This window comes from Falco peregrinus, chromosome 2 (genome assembly GCF_023634155.1).
Source record: "Falco peregrinus isolate bFalPer1 chromosome 2, bFalPer1.pri, whole genome shotgun sequence".
NCBI classification, from domain to species: Eukaryota; Metazoa; Chordata; class Aves; order Falconiformes; family Falconidae; genus Falco; species Falco peregrinus.
Window position 1 is genome coordinate 90,389,372 of NC_073722.1, and position 14,683 is coordinate 90,404,054.

The window sequence follows — 14,683 nt, forward strand, 5'->3', positions numbered from 1 at the left end:
GCATGTTTCATAAAGAGGTTAAAATGAATTTATACTATTTAATTTTTAATTTTCAGAACAGGATATGAATTTTGCCTTGGGCTGATACAGGCAGGAATGGCTACAATGTTGAATTTTGTCTGTCTTATTATCTTTAACCATACAAATGCTTCCTGCTCGTGGTTCAGTGCTGCTAAAACTGATTGATTGTAAGGGCATTATTGCTTTTGTGATGAGGTGAAAGTTGCATATGAAATTGTTAGGAGTTTTGCTCTGTGATTGATTGATTGATTTAATTAATGTCTCATGAGTTTGAATACAGTTGATGATCATAAATGTTTTGATGATTTTTTTTTTTTCTATCAGTTACTTTGCTTTGAGGATACTTATTCAGGAAAAAACCCACCAAATTCCTAGGAAAATACTGTTCATTCCAGCGTCTCTTCCACATAGCTTTATTCCAGTGCTTATTTAATTAAAAATTTTCACTTGTCTCTCAGTGTCTGGTAAGGTGTGTGAATGATATAAAGGAAAAGAAAAATGTAATTACCTTCCCCCCACTCCCAGTAAATGAATTCTGAAATACATGCTGCTGGTTGCTGTCTCTTGAGTACAAAAAGGTGCTTTCAAACTGCTTAATTCTGAGAAATATTTCCTTCATAAAAGATTCCCAGGGCTGCGGGGGGAGAGTATATGTATATGACCTGCTGCCAGGTAACCCCCACTGAGCAGCAGTCTTTAATGACCTTCAGATCCAGTTATTTTGAAGTGTTGAAAATGTTCATTCTCTTGCTCCAGTGACATTTGATCAAAGAACAGTTGTGAATATTTCTGCCATTGCTATTTTTCGGAAAGGATGGTGGGCCCAGCTGAGATAGATGCTTGTATTATGTTGATGCTTTGGGTAGATGAATGGGAGAACGGTTCACTCGGGAGTTGTTCTAAAGTGGGTGCACACTGAGAAAGTACAGCAGCAACATCAAGGCTTAAGAATAACTGAATAAGAACACGGCATCGGTTTCTTTTTTGCTCAAGACTGACATGGTCCCTTCCCAGCCGAAAGCTTTGCGTAGCAACTAATATCACTGCCAATGGGATGGTGACATGCACAATATCTTTACCATACACTGCCAGTGAAACGGATGCATATTTATGACCTGTGTTCACTCAGTTATCGCTTCAGTTAATTTGGCAAAATGGGAGTGGTTTTGGGCCAGCTGTTGTAAGATAGTCCAGTTCGGTGGGCTTGGGAGTGTTTCTGTTATGGTTTTTTTTTTTTTTTCATATTGTTTTTTTTATTTTTCACATTGCCTGTTGTGGTAATATAGCTTTTTAGCTCTCATATTTGACTTCTGCTGAACAGTTTTTTTTCCTGTTTAGTCTCTTGGCTCTAAGGAAAATATTCTGAATCAAGAAAGGTGGCTGGATGTGCTAGTGCGCCAACCTTTCATTTGTTACGTTTTCAGATAGCATATGGCATTAGACACGTGTTAAATCAGTTTGAATTTTGAGAGAGGCCATGAGGCTGAAACAAGAACTCTTGCTTTGTCATGCTTTGCTTGTAAATTAGGAGGTAAAATGGTGCATGCAATACTGCATTCTTTAAAATACGCGTTTGCACTTTTCCATACTTTGGATGCTGTCTTCCAAAGAATTGATTATTATGTTTCATTGCTGCTGCTTAGAGAGGCTCAGGATTAAATGGTACTTCATGGTAGGATTCAAGTAGATTGGCAGAGCTGTTTGGGATAGCTTGCATAATACTTCATTATAGTTTTTCTTTGCAAGCATTAAATTGTATGCAGTATTTATTTTATGCGAAATACCAATCTGGATATGGAAGTAAAAGCAACTCAAATTTAAATTTATCAAGAATGTACAAACTTAACATAGAGTTGATGTGTTTTCTGGTGATGGAAACTGTTATGGAATTCAGTTCTTGAGTTTGTACATTTTTCTAAAGTGGTTTAGAATTGGGAGCATAAGTGTATTTCGATTAAGTAGGAACGTGACATTTGCTAATCAGTTCTTTGCCACTACAGAGTGCTTTCATAGCCTGCAGCATCTGCCTTCCGAACTTTGCTTGCTGGTAGATTGTTCTGCAGTTTGTTTAGCAACAGCTGTTGGATTCGAATTCTAATGTATGAAAAATTGATGATTAACTTCTTACCTCCTTTAGGCACATAGAGATGAAATCCAGCGTAAATTTGAAGCCCTTCGTAATAGCTGCACAGTGAGTATTAAATACAGATCATTGAATTATTTTGAAATTAATTCTAAGAAAACAAACAATTTGCTTGTTTAATCCTTGATGACATTAGTTCCTAATGTGGACTTCTGGCTTCAAGGTGTTAGTAGGAGTTAGACGGATTGGATTTGATTTCTTTTAGGTTTCAGGTAAACCTCAATTTTGAGGTTTTAGTCTGATTGTGAAATTGATGCTGTTCTTCTTTTTGGAGAAGAAAGTAAATTAAAATATCTCATTGCAGTGCAGCTAATAAGAATGGTGTAGCAGCTGCAAAAAATAATTGTAGGTGAAGATCTTTTCTGCTCACAAGAAGAGGAGATCTACCTGTCCAAGTCCTGAGCTGCATTGTAGATCTAGGCCAGAGTGGAAGAGCCTACATGCTACTCTGGATTTTAAGGAGGACTTTAACACTGAAGAGGCAAGAAATATTATGGTTCCAAATAATACATTGACATGTAGTCATCTGCTCAAAAAGCAGAGAGGACTCTAGGATCTTGATTGGCACCTTCCATTGCTTTGATATCTTTTGACATGTTTTCAGATCCATTTCATCAGTCCAGGACAGATGTCTAAGGGTTTGTCTATCAACAGATTCTTGCAGATCAACACTAATTTCAAACTTGTTTGTGATGATTGAGGAAAGCATCTGTCTTTCAACAACATGAGTTACAAAAGTGTTGAATAAGGACCACAGTCCTCTGGATCAGCATTGATTGCCGATCTCTCTAGGCTTTTTTCTCTTTAGCCCACTCTGTAAGTAGGGCTTAATTGCTGGGTTTATCTTGATTGTTTCCCTTCTTCCAGTGATTTCCTCAAACTTAATTTTTTATGCTGTAGGACTACGTATCTAATGTACAAGTTTTCATCTTTTGAAAATATCTTGGCAGGATGAGAGTTAATCTATCTTCCTCGGTTGCTCTTTAGCGCTAAGCAAGGGAATTCTTCTATTCTGTTCATAGAATATACTGATATGAAGAAATGAGGAAGTAGAGCTTACCAAAGCGTGTTAACCTCTGTCTAAAAGAAATGCTGCACAAGAACCTTTACGTTTTATGCCCTTCTTTGTTTAGATTGATCCTGTAGCTCCATATGTGCTATCATGTATCTTACATCCATAGCTATCTTATTTTGTTCTATCTTGTCCTTCATACATAATGACAGTTTTCTATGAAAATGCTTATGTGATCTCCATGCAGGCAGAGACCAGTTGTGGAAAATCTTTAGTTTCTTTTCACGGCATGGTAAGCTGCCTTTCAGAGGTTGTGACTTACTATCTAGTAACATTTTGGCTCTGTGAGGTGAGCAGTCTCCAGCTGTGAGGAGTGACCCATAACGTCTCAGGAATGTTGAGAGCTTCAAAGGTTCTGCATAAAAGGATTTCTAATTGCACACAACAATGCATTGTAAAGACCTTCAGTGGGATAAGTGGGATCAAACATCCTCATCAATAAGAAATTAATTGAATAGTTCCTAAATGAATAATACATGCTCATCATACATTCTTTTTCCAGCTCAGGAGAATGCATGTATAATTAATTTAATTGACCATGGATAGCAACTTTCTTGTTTTGTGTTACGAGTAGTTCTAGCTGTCTATCCTGTCTACAGAGGAACACTAAGAGAAAATATAGGGCAAACTCTTATTGACAGTGAGGGATCAGGGAACGTTTATTATGGTGCCTTCACCAGATGTTTCAACCTTATTTTTCTCATTGTGACCTGACCGGTATGATGCAGGCTTTGCCTTTTGGTGACCATGTGATTCAACTTGAAGGTGATTAGAATTTATACTCCTTTTAAAATAAGATAACACTTCAAGGGAACAATTATAATATGCTGCTACTTATGCAGCATGATAATGAGTGGGTTTATTCTTATAGCAAGTTTTCAAAATATATCCTTTGTAAGCTGAAACAAACTCCTTGAACTAGTCTGGAAATCTTTGTGGCATGGAGTTAATTTTTTATTTAGTCTTACTTGAGAAGCCCAAAACAGCATAAGAATTATGAATATAAGATTAGACAAGGGAAAAAATTGAAAGATTCAAATACTTCAGTACTTTTGTAGTATTCAAAGGATAAATAAAAAACAACCTTAATCTACTTTCTTTGGTATTTCTTCTGTTTCTCTAGCTTCACAAAGGTCACAGCTTCCCACTGTAGAGAAGGTTTACACCTCAAATGTGTGTCTGCTTCACTTGTACACTCATTGCACTCTTGTTCTTCCTTTTGCTGGAGTCTTTGAGCAAGGAGACATTTTTTAGGCTCTCCTATTTGTTCATTTTAATTTTGCTGTGTTTTGGGGTGCATACACAGAGACTGTTGCTATGTTGTTGGTTGTAATTTCTACCTTGCTTGTGAATTTATATTCAGTTGCTCTGATAGCTCTGCATTGTTTCATATTTTGACATCTCGCTTTTTGGGGTCAAAAAGAAAACACTAGCATTTGCTTTCTCTGTGTCTCAGTTGTGCAAGAAATAATAGGATGCATAATTACAATAAAAATTGTAAATTGTGGTACCTGCTGTACCCACACACAGATGCATGTGGGCACATATGAAGAGCAGTATTTTATCATCATCTTCTCACAATGATAGCTCATCCAAAAAATCTGTTGAGGGATAAGGACTAGTTTCCTACATTTAAAAAATTATTCTGTAAAAAATATGATCCATTTGAGTGTTATAAGTGATTTACAGACAATCAGAAAAAGATCTAGAAATAAAAGGCATTTTTTTATATAGGAAAGTTTACGTATTTGTCAGTTGGTTCCAACTGCTTCTTAATTATGGCCTGTTGGATCATCATTTGAAGTTAAAAATACAACCAAGTCATCTAAATAGCAGTGGAATTGTTTCAAAAAGAAAACATTTAGTAAAGCCTATAAATATTTAGAAGAAAAGAATCCTATAAAGTATTTACACTCAGTAAAGTACTACTGCTATTCCAGGATACCACCATCTGAATCTTTTAGTCTTCTTCAGGTACAGGCTGTTGCTTTTACTCTAGCAAGGAGAATGGCATTTCTTAGTACTAATTGGATATTGCATTTCCATTTATTCAAGATTTCTCCAATAAAATAAGGTTTATCTTCCCTCTTTGAGGTTTTGTCATCATCTTGTGTTCCCGTCGTAAACATTAATGGGCTTTATTCTGCACTTGTCTATGAGATTGGATATTGAGGCATTAAATCTGCCAGTGTGTTAGGAACGTGTATATTTTAGTCATGCATAAATTCCTGCTGGCTTTGGTCTAAGGTCCTGATTTCCCATTGGCTCAGTGAGTTGACAAACAAGAGTAATGTGTGTTCTTGAAAACTTCCAAAATTATGTCTAGGATGTTATATACTTTGCCAAATTATGTTTCGGAGTAAAGGGGTTTGCTCACTGTAACAAGGCTAATACCCAGGCAAAATTTTTATATGGGTTTGTTAAATTTGTACACACACACAAAAAAAAAGATTGGCTGTTGGGTGGATGGGAGGGGTTATCCCTGATTCTCATTTCACAGAAAATGTGATGGCGGTTGCCAGTTATAGGCAAAAATGGAGCTTTGTAGTTTTTGTAGCCTAATAAGAAGTCAGAGGCTTCTAGGATATGAGGTGTTGCTGTAAAAGAGGCTAATGGGGCCTTCACCGTGGATGACGACGTTGTCGCCATTTGAGGGTGAGGCTTGTGGTTGGTAGAGGCAGCTCATCTTCTGGGAACCAGGTCAGAGAACAGGAGGCTGTATGTTTTAATAATGGGTTGGCTGGGAAGAAGAGGAATGCAGACTGCAATGTCCTACTACTCTGCAGCTACTAACAAGAGCAGCGTCCCTCAAGCTAAGCCATGATGAACTTTTGGAGACTCTGTGTAAGGTATGTGTCGAGTCACAGATGATGTCTGACTATGGAAAGGGAAAGAGAGTGAGTTCATTGTTACATGCTGATCAAACAGGTAGAGATACAAGACTGGCATCTATCTGCAGCTGTGTTCAGTAAAAGGCATGGTGTGCTGCTCCGTTACAATGCAAAGAAAAGCTTTGGCTCTCGGATCCGCATGTGAGTAGGTTAAGACAAAGTGAGTCGGATGCCTGCTTTTGCTTCCTCCTCACAATAATCTTATTGTGAGATTATTTTATGAGAGATACTTACTTCTGGCAGGTAGCTTTCTAGTAAAGATTAGTGAGAGTGAGGAGGAGTAGAAATGGATAGAGGAAAACTGTGCATTAGTCCGGAAGTTCTGAATTAAGATTCTGTGTAAAATTGCATTAAACTCCAAATAACACGCTGCTGATAGCATCCTGAAACAGCTTACCTTGCTTTTTTCTTTCTGCATGTCTGGTGGTGGCATCTGAGAACCAAGACATCTTCAGGAAGGAATAAGGTTATGGAGAAGTTTGCCAGCTGCAGTCAGCAGTAAAACTAAAACTGCTTCCTTTTCTCCTTTCCCTCATTATTTTGCCTGTGGTTTTGATATGTGGAGCATGTGGATTAAATTTTGTAGGTTGTCTCTCATATGTAAAACTAATCATTATGGCCCTGAACTGCTTGTTGCTGTGATATTTAATTTGTGATCTCTGCCTGGAGAGGTTTGTAGGAGCAGGTATAGTGGCTGTGAATCTGTGCAATCTCACAAGAAACACTTTGCTTTTCTGAAACTATACAATGGGGAGGGAATTGTGCTGAATATGGTCACTTTTGCTGAACAGCTATTGCTTGGGTTGCTCTGTAATATTTAAAAATGAGATACAGTCTTCTGTATCAGTATGAAGATAAGTTGTGCGCTTAGATGTGGCGTGTAGTGAACAATCTGCCAAGATTAGGATGGTGTAGTTAGATCATATCTTTATTTTATGGATTAGTTGTGGTGAAGATATGCATAATTGAAGAGAAAATTTCAGTTGCTCTGTGAGTGATGATACAGTGGCACAGATAGAGTGGCTGCCTAGATTGTCTAGAGTTGGTTTTCCAAGCTTTCAAGTGTTTGGTTGCTTTATAAACTTTAAATTCGAAGATTTTTGTAATTATATTACAAGTTTCTAAAAGATAAAATAGTGTTTTCTTACAGACTTTCCTCTAATAATACTCCAGCTTTAACTCCAGAATAGCTCAGGGTGGGTTGGTTGGTTTATTTGGATCATTTTTGCCTGGGGATTTCCTTAACTGAACAGAAGAATACCTAAAGCTATTGACTTTTTTCAGGTACGGGATTCTGGCGTAGGTTGTATGTAAGTATGTATGTAGCTCTAAGACATCATTTCCTATCAAATGTGATTTTTTGATCTGTGTTTTGTTTCTTCTTTGTTCCCAGGACAGGCATTTCTATCAAACCGTGTCCCATTTTCCTGTGTCAGTATTACCCATTACTATTTAGGTTTTTTAAGTTACAAACTCTGTAACCCTGTTGGTTTACACATAGCTGCAGAGAGCTTTTAAATATTGGATTTGTTAACAAATTGCCCCTTTCTCCGTGGAAAAAAGGAAAATGGTACTGAGAAGAATAATCTTTTTCTTTTAATAAAATCTATCAATCTATATAGATTACGTTACATAGGTTATAATATATTTGGAATTTAAGCCAAGTCATTTTGTAATTGTCAGTAAATATACTGTTAGGAAAACATGCAAGAAAGGCGATTACATCACTTCTTCTGGAACCCTTCTTTCTTATCTGCTTTGTTACTTACGTTTTCCAGAAATATCCTACTAGGTAAAATGTAACAGTGAAATATAAAATGATCTGGTTTCATTTTAGTTATGTTGGGGAAAGAAGTCAAAATCTCAGAACCTAGAATAAAAGCAAATGAAAGCTTGTCTTCCAGCCCTTAAGGGATAAACCCAACTTGAAATACACCCAGGTTTTAAAAAAAATTTAGTCGTTTGGCACAATAACTCTGCATGTCACCTTATCCATTTTGTGTTTACCCCATCTCTGCTTTCTTGTATTTCAAAAGCAGTTTAATAATTTTTATTACAAGTACTTGTATTAATATATAAAATATATGTGGAAGAAGCCATGGGTGTATAAAATATATCTTCAAACTGCCTAGATAGGTGTCGTGGTTAAACTTAAATATAAAAACAAGTGGGAGAAAAAACTGCCTATCTGGCAGTAGAAATCTCAGCTGCTAATTGTAAGAATGGTAGGTAAAACACTGTAAAAACAAATGCTCTTTTGTTCCTTTTTGTTTGTATAAATACATTCCGAAGTTCTTACCCCTACAGCAATATAGACACTAACACTTCCTTATGACGCAGTCTGCGTTCTTTGAAAACTTGATGCATCCAATACAGAATAAAATGTCTATTTTGAATAGGGCAATAAGAATGCTCAACAAGCAACCACACAGTTGAATTTTTGTTAAAAATGTTGTGGCTTAAAGTATGAATAATTTTGGTTTGACTCTGAACCATATGGGTAGCAGGAACTCCCCTTCACCCAGCAGGGAGTAATGTCAGTTGGACTTTTTCTGCTTACAGTTTAAAAATCAAATACTGTTAATTTAGATCTAGGAGAGGCATGGTAAAAGGCTGCCAAAATACCCGTTACAGATTCTTCCAAAAGAAATGGTTGTCATCTTTCCAGATAGCTGAGAAGAGCTGTGTGCTCTACTGCTTTAGATATTTAAGTCTTTGGCTTGTGTAGGAAATTGGAACATTTAAACTTGAATGTGTGGCCAGCCGTGCTCTGGGATTTAATTTTTCCCATTTAATGAAGTATCTTTGACATCTAGACATAAATTCTTCTAGAACATATTTGTAAGAGTTGAATAAGAATTGTATAGAGTTTACCAGTTTCTGAAATTATTTTTTATTAAGCTGATTTCAGGATTATACTGAGGTTTCTTTCTCTTCTGTTGTGATGATGTTTTTGGGTCAGGAGGAGGTACAGGTATTCATCCATCCAGTGTTCATGGCCTTTCATTCATAAAAATCAAATGGGACTGTGAAAATGGCCCACCGTTGTTCATGTTTTCCTTTAAATTGAAGGGGAATGTGGTTTAAAGCATATGGTGTAATGCCAGTCCGATTAAACAAATGGACTCTTCTACTTCATTAAAGGCAAGGTCATTGTCTTTGAGTTTTTGCTTTTCACTGATTTTCTGATAGTCTGTTGTGTTGTCACACTTTTTTCTTTCTTCATATATCCCGTGCTGTCATCCATAATGCTCTTGTTCAGTTTTCTTAAATATCACACTCTGAAAGCCTCTCGGAGAGGTATTAGCCTCATTTCACTTAATGGGAAATTGAGGCAAAAAAAGGCAAAGTGCTTTGGCAAAGGTACGCTAGGTCAGCAGCAGATCTGAGGATACAACCAGAACTCCTCATTCCCAATCCAGTGCTTCAGGTGTGGCATTCTCTCTAAAATAATAAAGTGTATTGCAGCATATTTGTACTCTAAACCAAGTTAGAAAAAGAAATCTTTTTAGAAAAAGCTATTTTCTGTAAGAAACAAAACTCTCTTCCTGATCAAGTACACTCCTGTGCATAAAACCTACCATTACGATATTGCTTTTGATTAAATTAGAAAAACTTTAAAAGCCAGGTTGTCTCCTTGCTTGGCAATAAATGGTTCTGTGAGAGAAAAACACTTTTTTGAAAAACTTTACTTACTGGCATTATTTAATTTGTTTTTCTTTCTAGGTGATTACAGATTTGGAAGAGCAGCTGAACCAGCTCAGTGAAGACAATGCAGAACTGAACAATCAGAATTTCTTCCTGTCCAAGCAACTTGATGAGGCCTCAGGGGCCAACGATGAGGTCGTCCAGTTGCGAAGTGAAGTTGACCATCTCCGTCGAGAAATCACTGAGAGAGAGATGCAGCTTACCAGTCAGAAACAAGTAAGACTTACAAAATCTGGATCAAAATCTCTTCGGGATAGCTAGTTAATTACCTGTAAGGCAAAAAATTCTTTTTGATCTGGAAACTGGTAAGGAATTAATATACTTCCAGGGCCAATGGCATTTAAGGCTTCCTTCCCAGAGCAGTTGAGTGAATGGAAATGTTTGGTATTTCCCATTGTATTTTTATGCAGTTTTATTTAGAAATTTTGTGCTCTAAAGATACTGTAATTTAGAATTATTCGTTTTACTGTTGTGACCCTGGAAATTTCAAAATTTTTATAATGATACAGAACTGACATTAACGGCAATCACAAGTGAGTGTATGGAAGCCTCGAAATAAATGGGTTGTGATTTACCAGCTTATGTTTGCTGCCAATTTGCATGTACTGTAATTTAAATGGTAAGGCTGAAGCTTAAAGTGCACGCTTGATGTGGGATGTGAGAATTGATAGGAGGATTTATTTTTAGACTATGGAGGCCTTGAAGACAACATGTACGATGCTGGAAGAGCAAGTAATGGACTTGGAGGCCCTGAATGATGAACTCTTGGAGAAAGAGCGTCAGTGGGAAGCATGGAGAAGTGTTCTAGGGGATGAGAAATCCCAGTTTGAATGTCGAGTTAGAGAGTTGCAGAGGATGCTGGATACTGAGAAACAGAGCAGGTCTCTCTCTCCCCTCCTCCCCCTTTTATTAACTTTTGTGAAAATGCTCTATAGAAGCTAGTACAAAAAATACATTTAGAATAGGATATGGGAGTTGGAACTAAATATAAAATCTTGGGAGGTAGTTCTAAAAATGGTTTATTAGTTAATAGTCATTCACCAGTGATATTGTTTCTTTTGTTTCTTTGCAAGCGAGCGATTTGTGGGGTGTGGTATTTATCATTGTAATTTATAAAATGTCTTGATTTATTATCTTCTACTTTAATATAGGGAAAAACAGTCTTAGCTCCTAACTGTTCCTATGGGGTCTTGAAATTTTCAGGCTGTAGTTCTAGCAGGGGCAGGAACAGGGTTATATAATATAAAAGCATTGCAACAAACAGTCTGGCTTTATAAAGTAACATCTTGAATTTGAGGCAACCCCCTGAAAAAGTTATTGATGCCACTGCATGCTAGGAAGAGGTCAAGCCCAGAAAGGAGTTAGGTAACATTATTTTCCATTTTAATACAGAGTGAGAGCAGATCAGCGTATTACTGAATCTCGCCAGGTGGTAGAACTAGCTGTCAAAGAACACAAGGCAGAGATTCTAGCCCTCCAGCAAGCACTAAAGGAACAAAAACTCAAAGCTGAGAGCCTTTCTGATAAGGTAAGTAACTTTCAAACCTAGACTTTCATAATTAGGTGAGATACTTTTCTAGAGAGATTACTTGTAGAAATGCAGTTTTCAGCAGCTTTTTCAAGATGTTAGAGCAAATTAGAAAGACTGGAGGTCATAGAATAGAATTCCATCTTCAAGCCAAAGACCTCAGATTTCCTTTTGAAAAAGGACTATAGCAGAAAGCAGCCTGTGATGCCTGGAGCGTACAGTGAAGTCCTTCAGTAACTTGGTGTCTGCATTTGAGCAACGGTACGCCAAAATGTTGTTTGGCTGGTTTTCCCCCTTGTAGTAAGTAAAGGATAATTGTATCATTTTTCTTTAGTGTGTGCTTGGTGAAGTTGGATTTTAAGATTGTGGAACGCTGTATTTATTAGTGTTCAATGTTACTCTGACCATCTATCCCACCCGCCCAGCTCAATGACCTGGAGAAGAAGCATGCTATGTTGGAGATGAACGCACGCAGTTTACAACAGAAGCTTGAGACAGAAAGGGAGCTCAAGCAGAGACTTCTGGAGGAGGTAACCTTGGAAATTGATGTTATAACTTCAGAAGCAGGGTCCACATCTTGGTGAGGGATGGAAGTCGTGTGAATAGCAGTGTTACACATCCATCCTTCTTCTATATAATGAAGTTGGGGGGGTTGTTTTTACTTAAAACTGCAAAGTGTGTAGCCACGTTGGGGAGCGGTAGAAGTTAATTGCTCAAGGGAAGGTGAGCTGGGAGCCAAGGGTGACAGCAAGTCAGACAAGTTTAGGGACCTTGCAGCCAGTGGGCACAGTGCCTGAACAACAAGGGCAGAGCAGGTTTGGGGAATGGGGCTCAGCCATTGTTGCAGAAGCCTGTAGTGATGGAGGCACATCCCAGCTCAGGTCTACAAGGCAAGGTCGGTACCCAGGCACAGCGCTCTTACAACATAGCCCTGACCAGACCAAATGCAAGGACCGTAGCTTAAAACCTGCTCTGGAGCCAAGGTGCTGAGGGTGCGTGGGCAGAGGCCACAGGTGAGGCATCTCACAGCTCTTTTGTGGTAATTTAGCTCGGTTCACAGAAGTCTGATCCGAGGTTACACACCTGCGCCATACCAGCAAGATTTTGAGTGCAGGCAGCCAGACCTGGTTAGTGGGGGAAGGGGTGGCAGAGGAGGATTTCAGGGGAAAGGTGGTTACAGGCAATCTGAGAGGGCAGTCAGAGCCTTCTGGGGTACTGCCAAGTTATCCCAGAGGTGAGAACTTGCTTATGCATCGCAGTGCAAGTTTTCTGGCTCTTGCTTTGCAACATATGAGCATTAATGGTTTTCATACTCGGGGACTTTCTCATGAAGAAAGTACAAAACCTGAAAGAATTGGGAGTAGTTTGTCATGTGCCCTTTTCTGTTGTTAGCTGGAGACAAAGATGTAAACAATTGGACATCCTTTTCCTTATCTTGTGTGATGATAGGAGGAGGAGTTTATCCTGATTTATAGGAAAGATATTTTTTTTTCTTTTATTGCAAAGTACTGAGATGGCTTCTGGTGATTGTGTAGAGCTTGAGAAAGTAGCATCGAGAAATTCTTTGTGTAGTACAGTCTTATTAACAATTACAAGATTTTAAACGCTTAAAAAAGCAAGTAACTTGAACATGTGGTTGAAAGAAAAGGTGTTGCTGCAGATTAGTAAAAATACACTACACAGAAATGCTTGTTTAGTCATAATGCATTCTGAAAGAAAGGAAACTTCTAGAATCTTGTAATTTTCCAGCTTTTAAAGAACCATCTGTTTACTTTTAAGTTCCACAATGTGCTTACTTTACAAGGAGAGGTAACACTTAATAGCTTTTATTTAAAAACAAGCAAACAACAAAGCCAAGACACTGGCCTTTGTTTTCCTGTTAACAGCAGGCAAAGCTGCAGCAGCAAATGGATCTGCAAAAGAATCACATCTTCCGCCTAACTCAAGGTCTGCAAGAAGCTCTAGATCGAGCTGATCTTCTGAAGACTGAAAGAAGTGACCTGGAATATCAGCTGGAAAACATTCAGGTGAGGCTGAGGAAACGGCGGCAGGCCTCTGTGCTCCCCACTCCCTCTGAGGTTTTAGGATGTTACCTACTGTTCCCATGTGATGCTTCCCTTATACTATTTTTTAGCTCTATTCCGCTGTGAGTTACCTGTTTCTTCTACTGAGATGCAATTTCCTACATGTGTGTGTGGTTCACAGGTTCTCTATTCCCATGAAAAAGTGAAAATGGAGGGCACTATTTCTCAGCAAACCAAACTCATTGATTTCCTGCAGGCAAAGATGGACCAACCAGCGAAAAAGAAAAAGGTGGGTGAAAAAGGTTTGAGAGGCATGCAGTTAAATGACGGTTTTGTGATTGGTTATGTGCTGTGTATTCATAATACCCTGTTTTATCTTTCTGCATGTAACACAACTGTGTCCTCATTTAAGAACATTCTGATTTGCTGAATAACAACTTTACCAGGCAGGATGTGTTCTTTGTGGCTTTTCCAGTATTTTGTAATTCCTACAACACTTAAGTTACAACACAGTAGCTACACGTCAGTGAGGCTGTAGGAATACAGAATGTTAACCGTGCTTTTTTTTTTTTTTTTTTTTTAATGGTAAATATAGGATCTATGTGTGTAGGAACATATTGTGTATCTAGAGTGGTTGTCTTGTAGTTACAGCATAGGATTGATTAGTCAGGCGATGTGACTTGTGTCACATCTTTGTCATAAGCCGTTCTGTCATTTTGAATCAAGTGATTTAATTTTAACCACATATTTTGAGATCCTCTGTTTAGATGCTTTCGGAAACTCAAGGTGTGAGTACTAACAGGTAACGTACGTCCCTCCTTTAAATTAATCCATATCTCAACATTTTCTCTCCAGTGCCAGTATGAACTAAAAATCCATCCTTACGCATATCAGAATTGCCATTAGGCCCTCTGGCCGGACTGCCACTAGCTAGTTTCACTTTGCCTAGTTTAAGCCATCTCTTACTAGGAGTTAGGAGTTGTCTGTGTGTTTCTGTTGCTAGGGCCTGTTTAGTCGGCGGAAAGAGGACCCTTCTTTACCCACACAGGTTCCCCTGCAATACAATGAGCTGAAAGTGGCACTGGAGAAGGAGAAGGCTCGCTCTGCTGAGCTGGAGGAGGCTCTACAGAAAACACGCATTGAACTCAGATCTGCTCGTGAAGAAGGTAGGGGTTAACAGAAAAGGTGAAACTGGAAGGAGACGCACGGTTTTGGTCTGAAAACGTGCTTTTAAGTGTGTGCCGCTATAGCAGTAGCATGTTGTTTAATTCTTACCTACTGCTATGAAGATGCAAT

At 38.2% G+C, this 14,683-nt stretch overlaps 1 protein-coding gene across 11 annotated transcripts in view; it reads left to right on the top strand.

Annotated features, from left to right (window-relative positions):
* Window positions 1-14,683, top strand: part of CIT (citron rho-interacting serine/threonine kinase) — a 73,765-nt gene that overhangs the window by 42,429 nt on the left and 16,653 nt on the right. For 6 of the 11 annotated variants that reach the window (XM_027780873.2, XM_027780872.2, XM_027780874.2 and 3 more), the window contains exons 24-31: window positions 2,159-2,212; window positions 9,854-10,051; window positions 10,523-10,716; window positions 11,228-11,363; window positions 11,789-11,893; window positions 13,250-13,390; window positions 13,569-13,676; window positions 14,391-14,553. In XM_027780873.2, the coding sequence (XP_027636674.2) occupies window positions 2,159-2,212; window positions 9,854-10,051; window positions 10,523-10,716; window positions 11,228-11,363; window positions 11,789-11,893; window positions 13,250-13,390; window positions 13,569-13,676; window positions 14,391-14,553 (1,099 nt within the window). The remainder of the gene's footprint in view (window positions 1-2,158; window positions 2,213-9,853; window positions 10,052-10,522; window positions 10,717-11,227; window positions 11,364-11,788; window positions 11,894-13,249; window positions 13,391-13,568; window positions 13,677-14,390; window positions 14,554-14,683) is intronic. The other 5 variants (XM_055794721.1, XM_055794722.1, XM_055794725.1 and 2 more) reach the window with 3 other exon arrangements.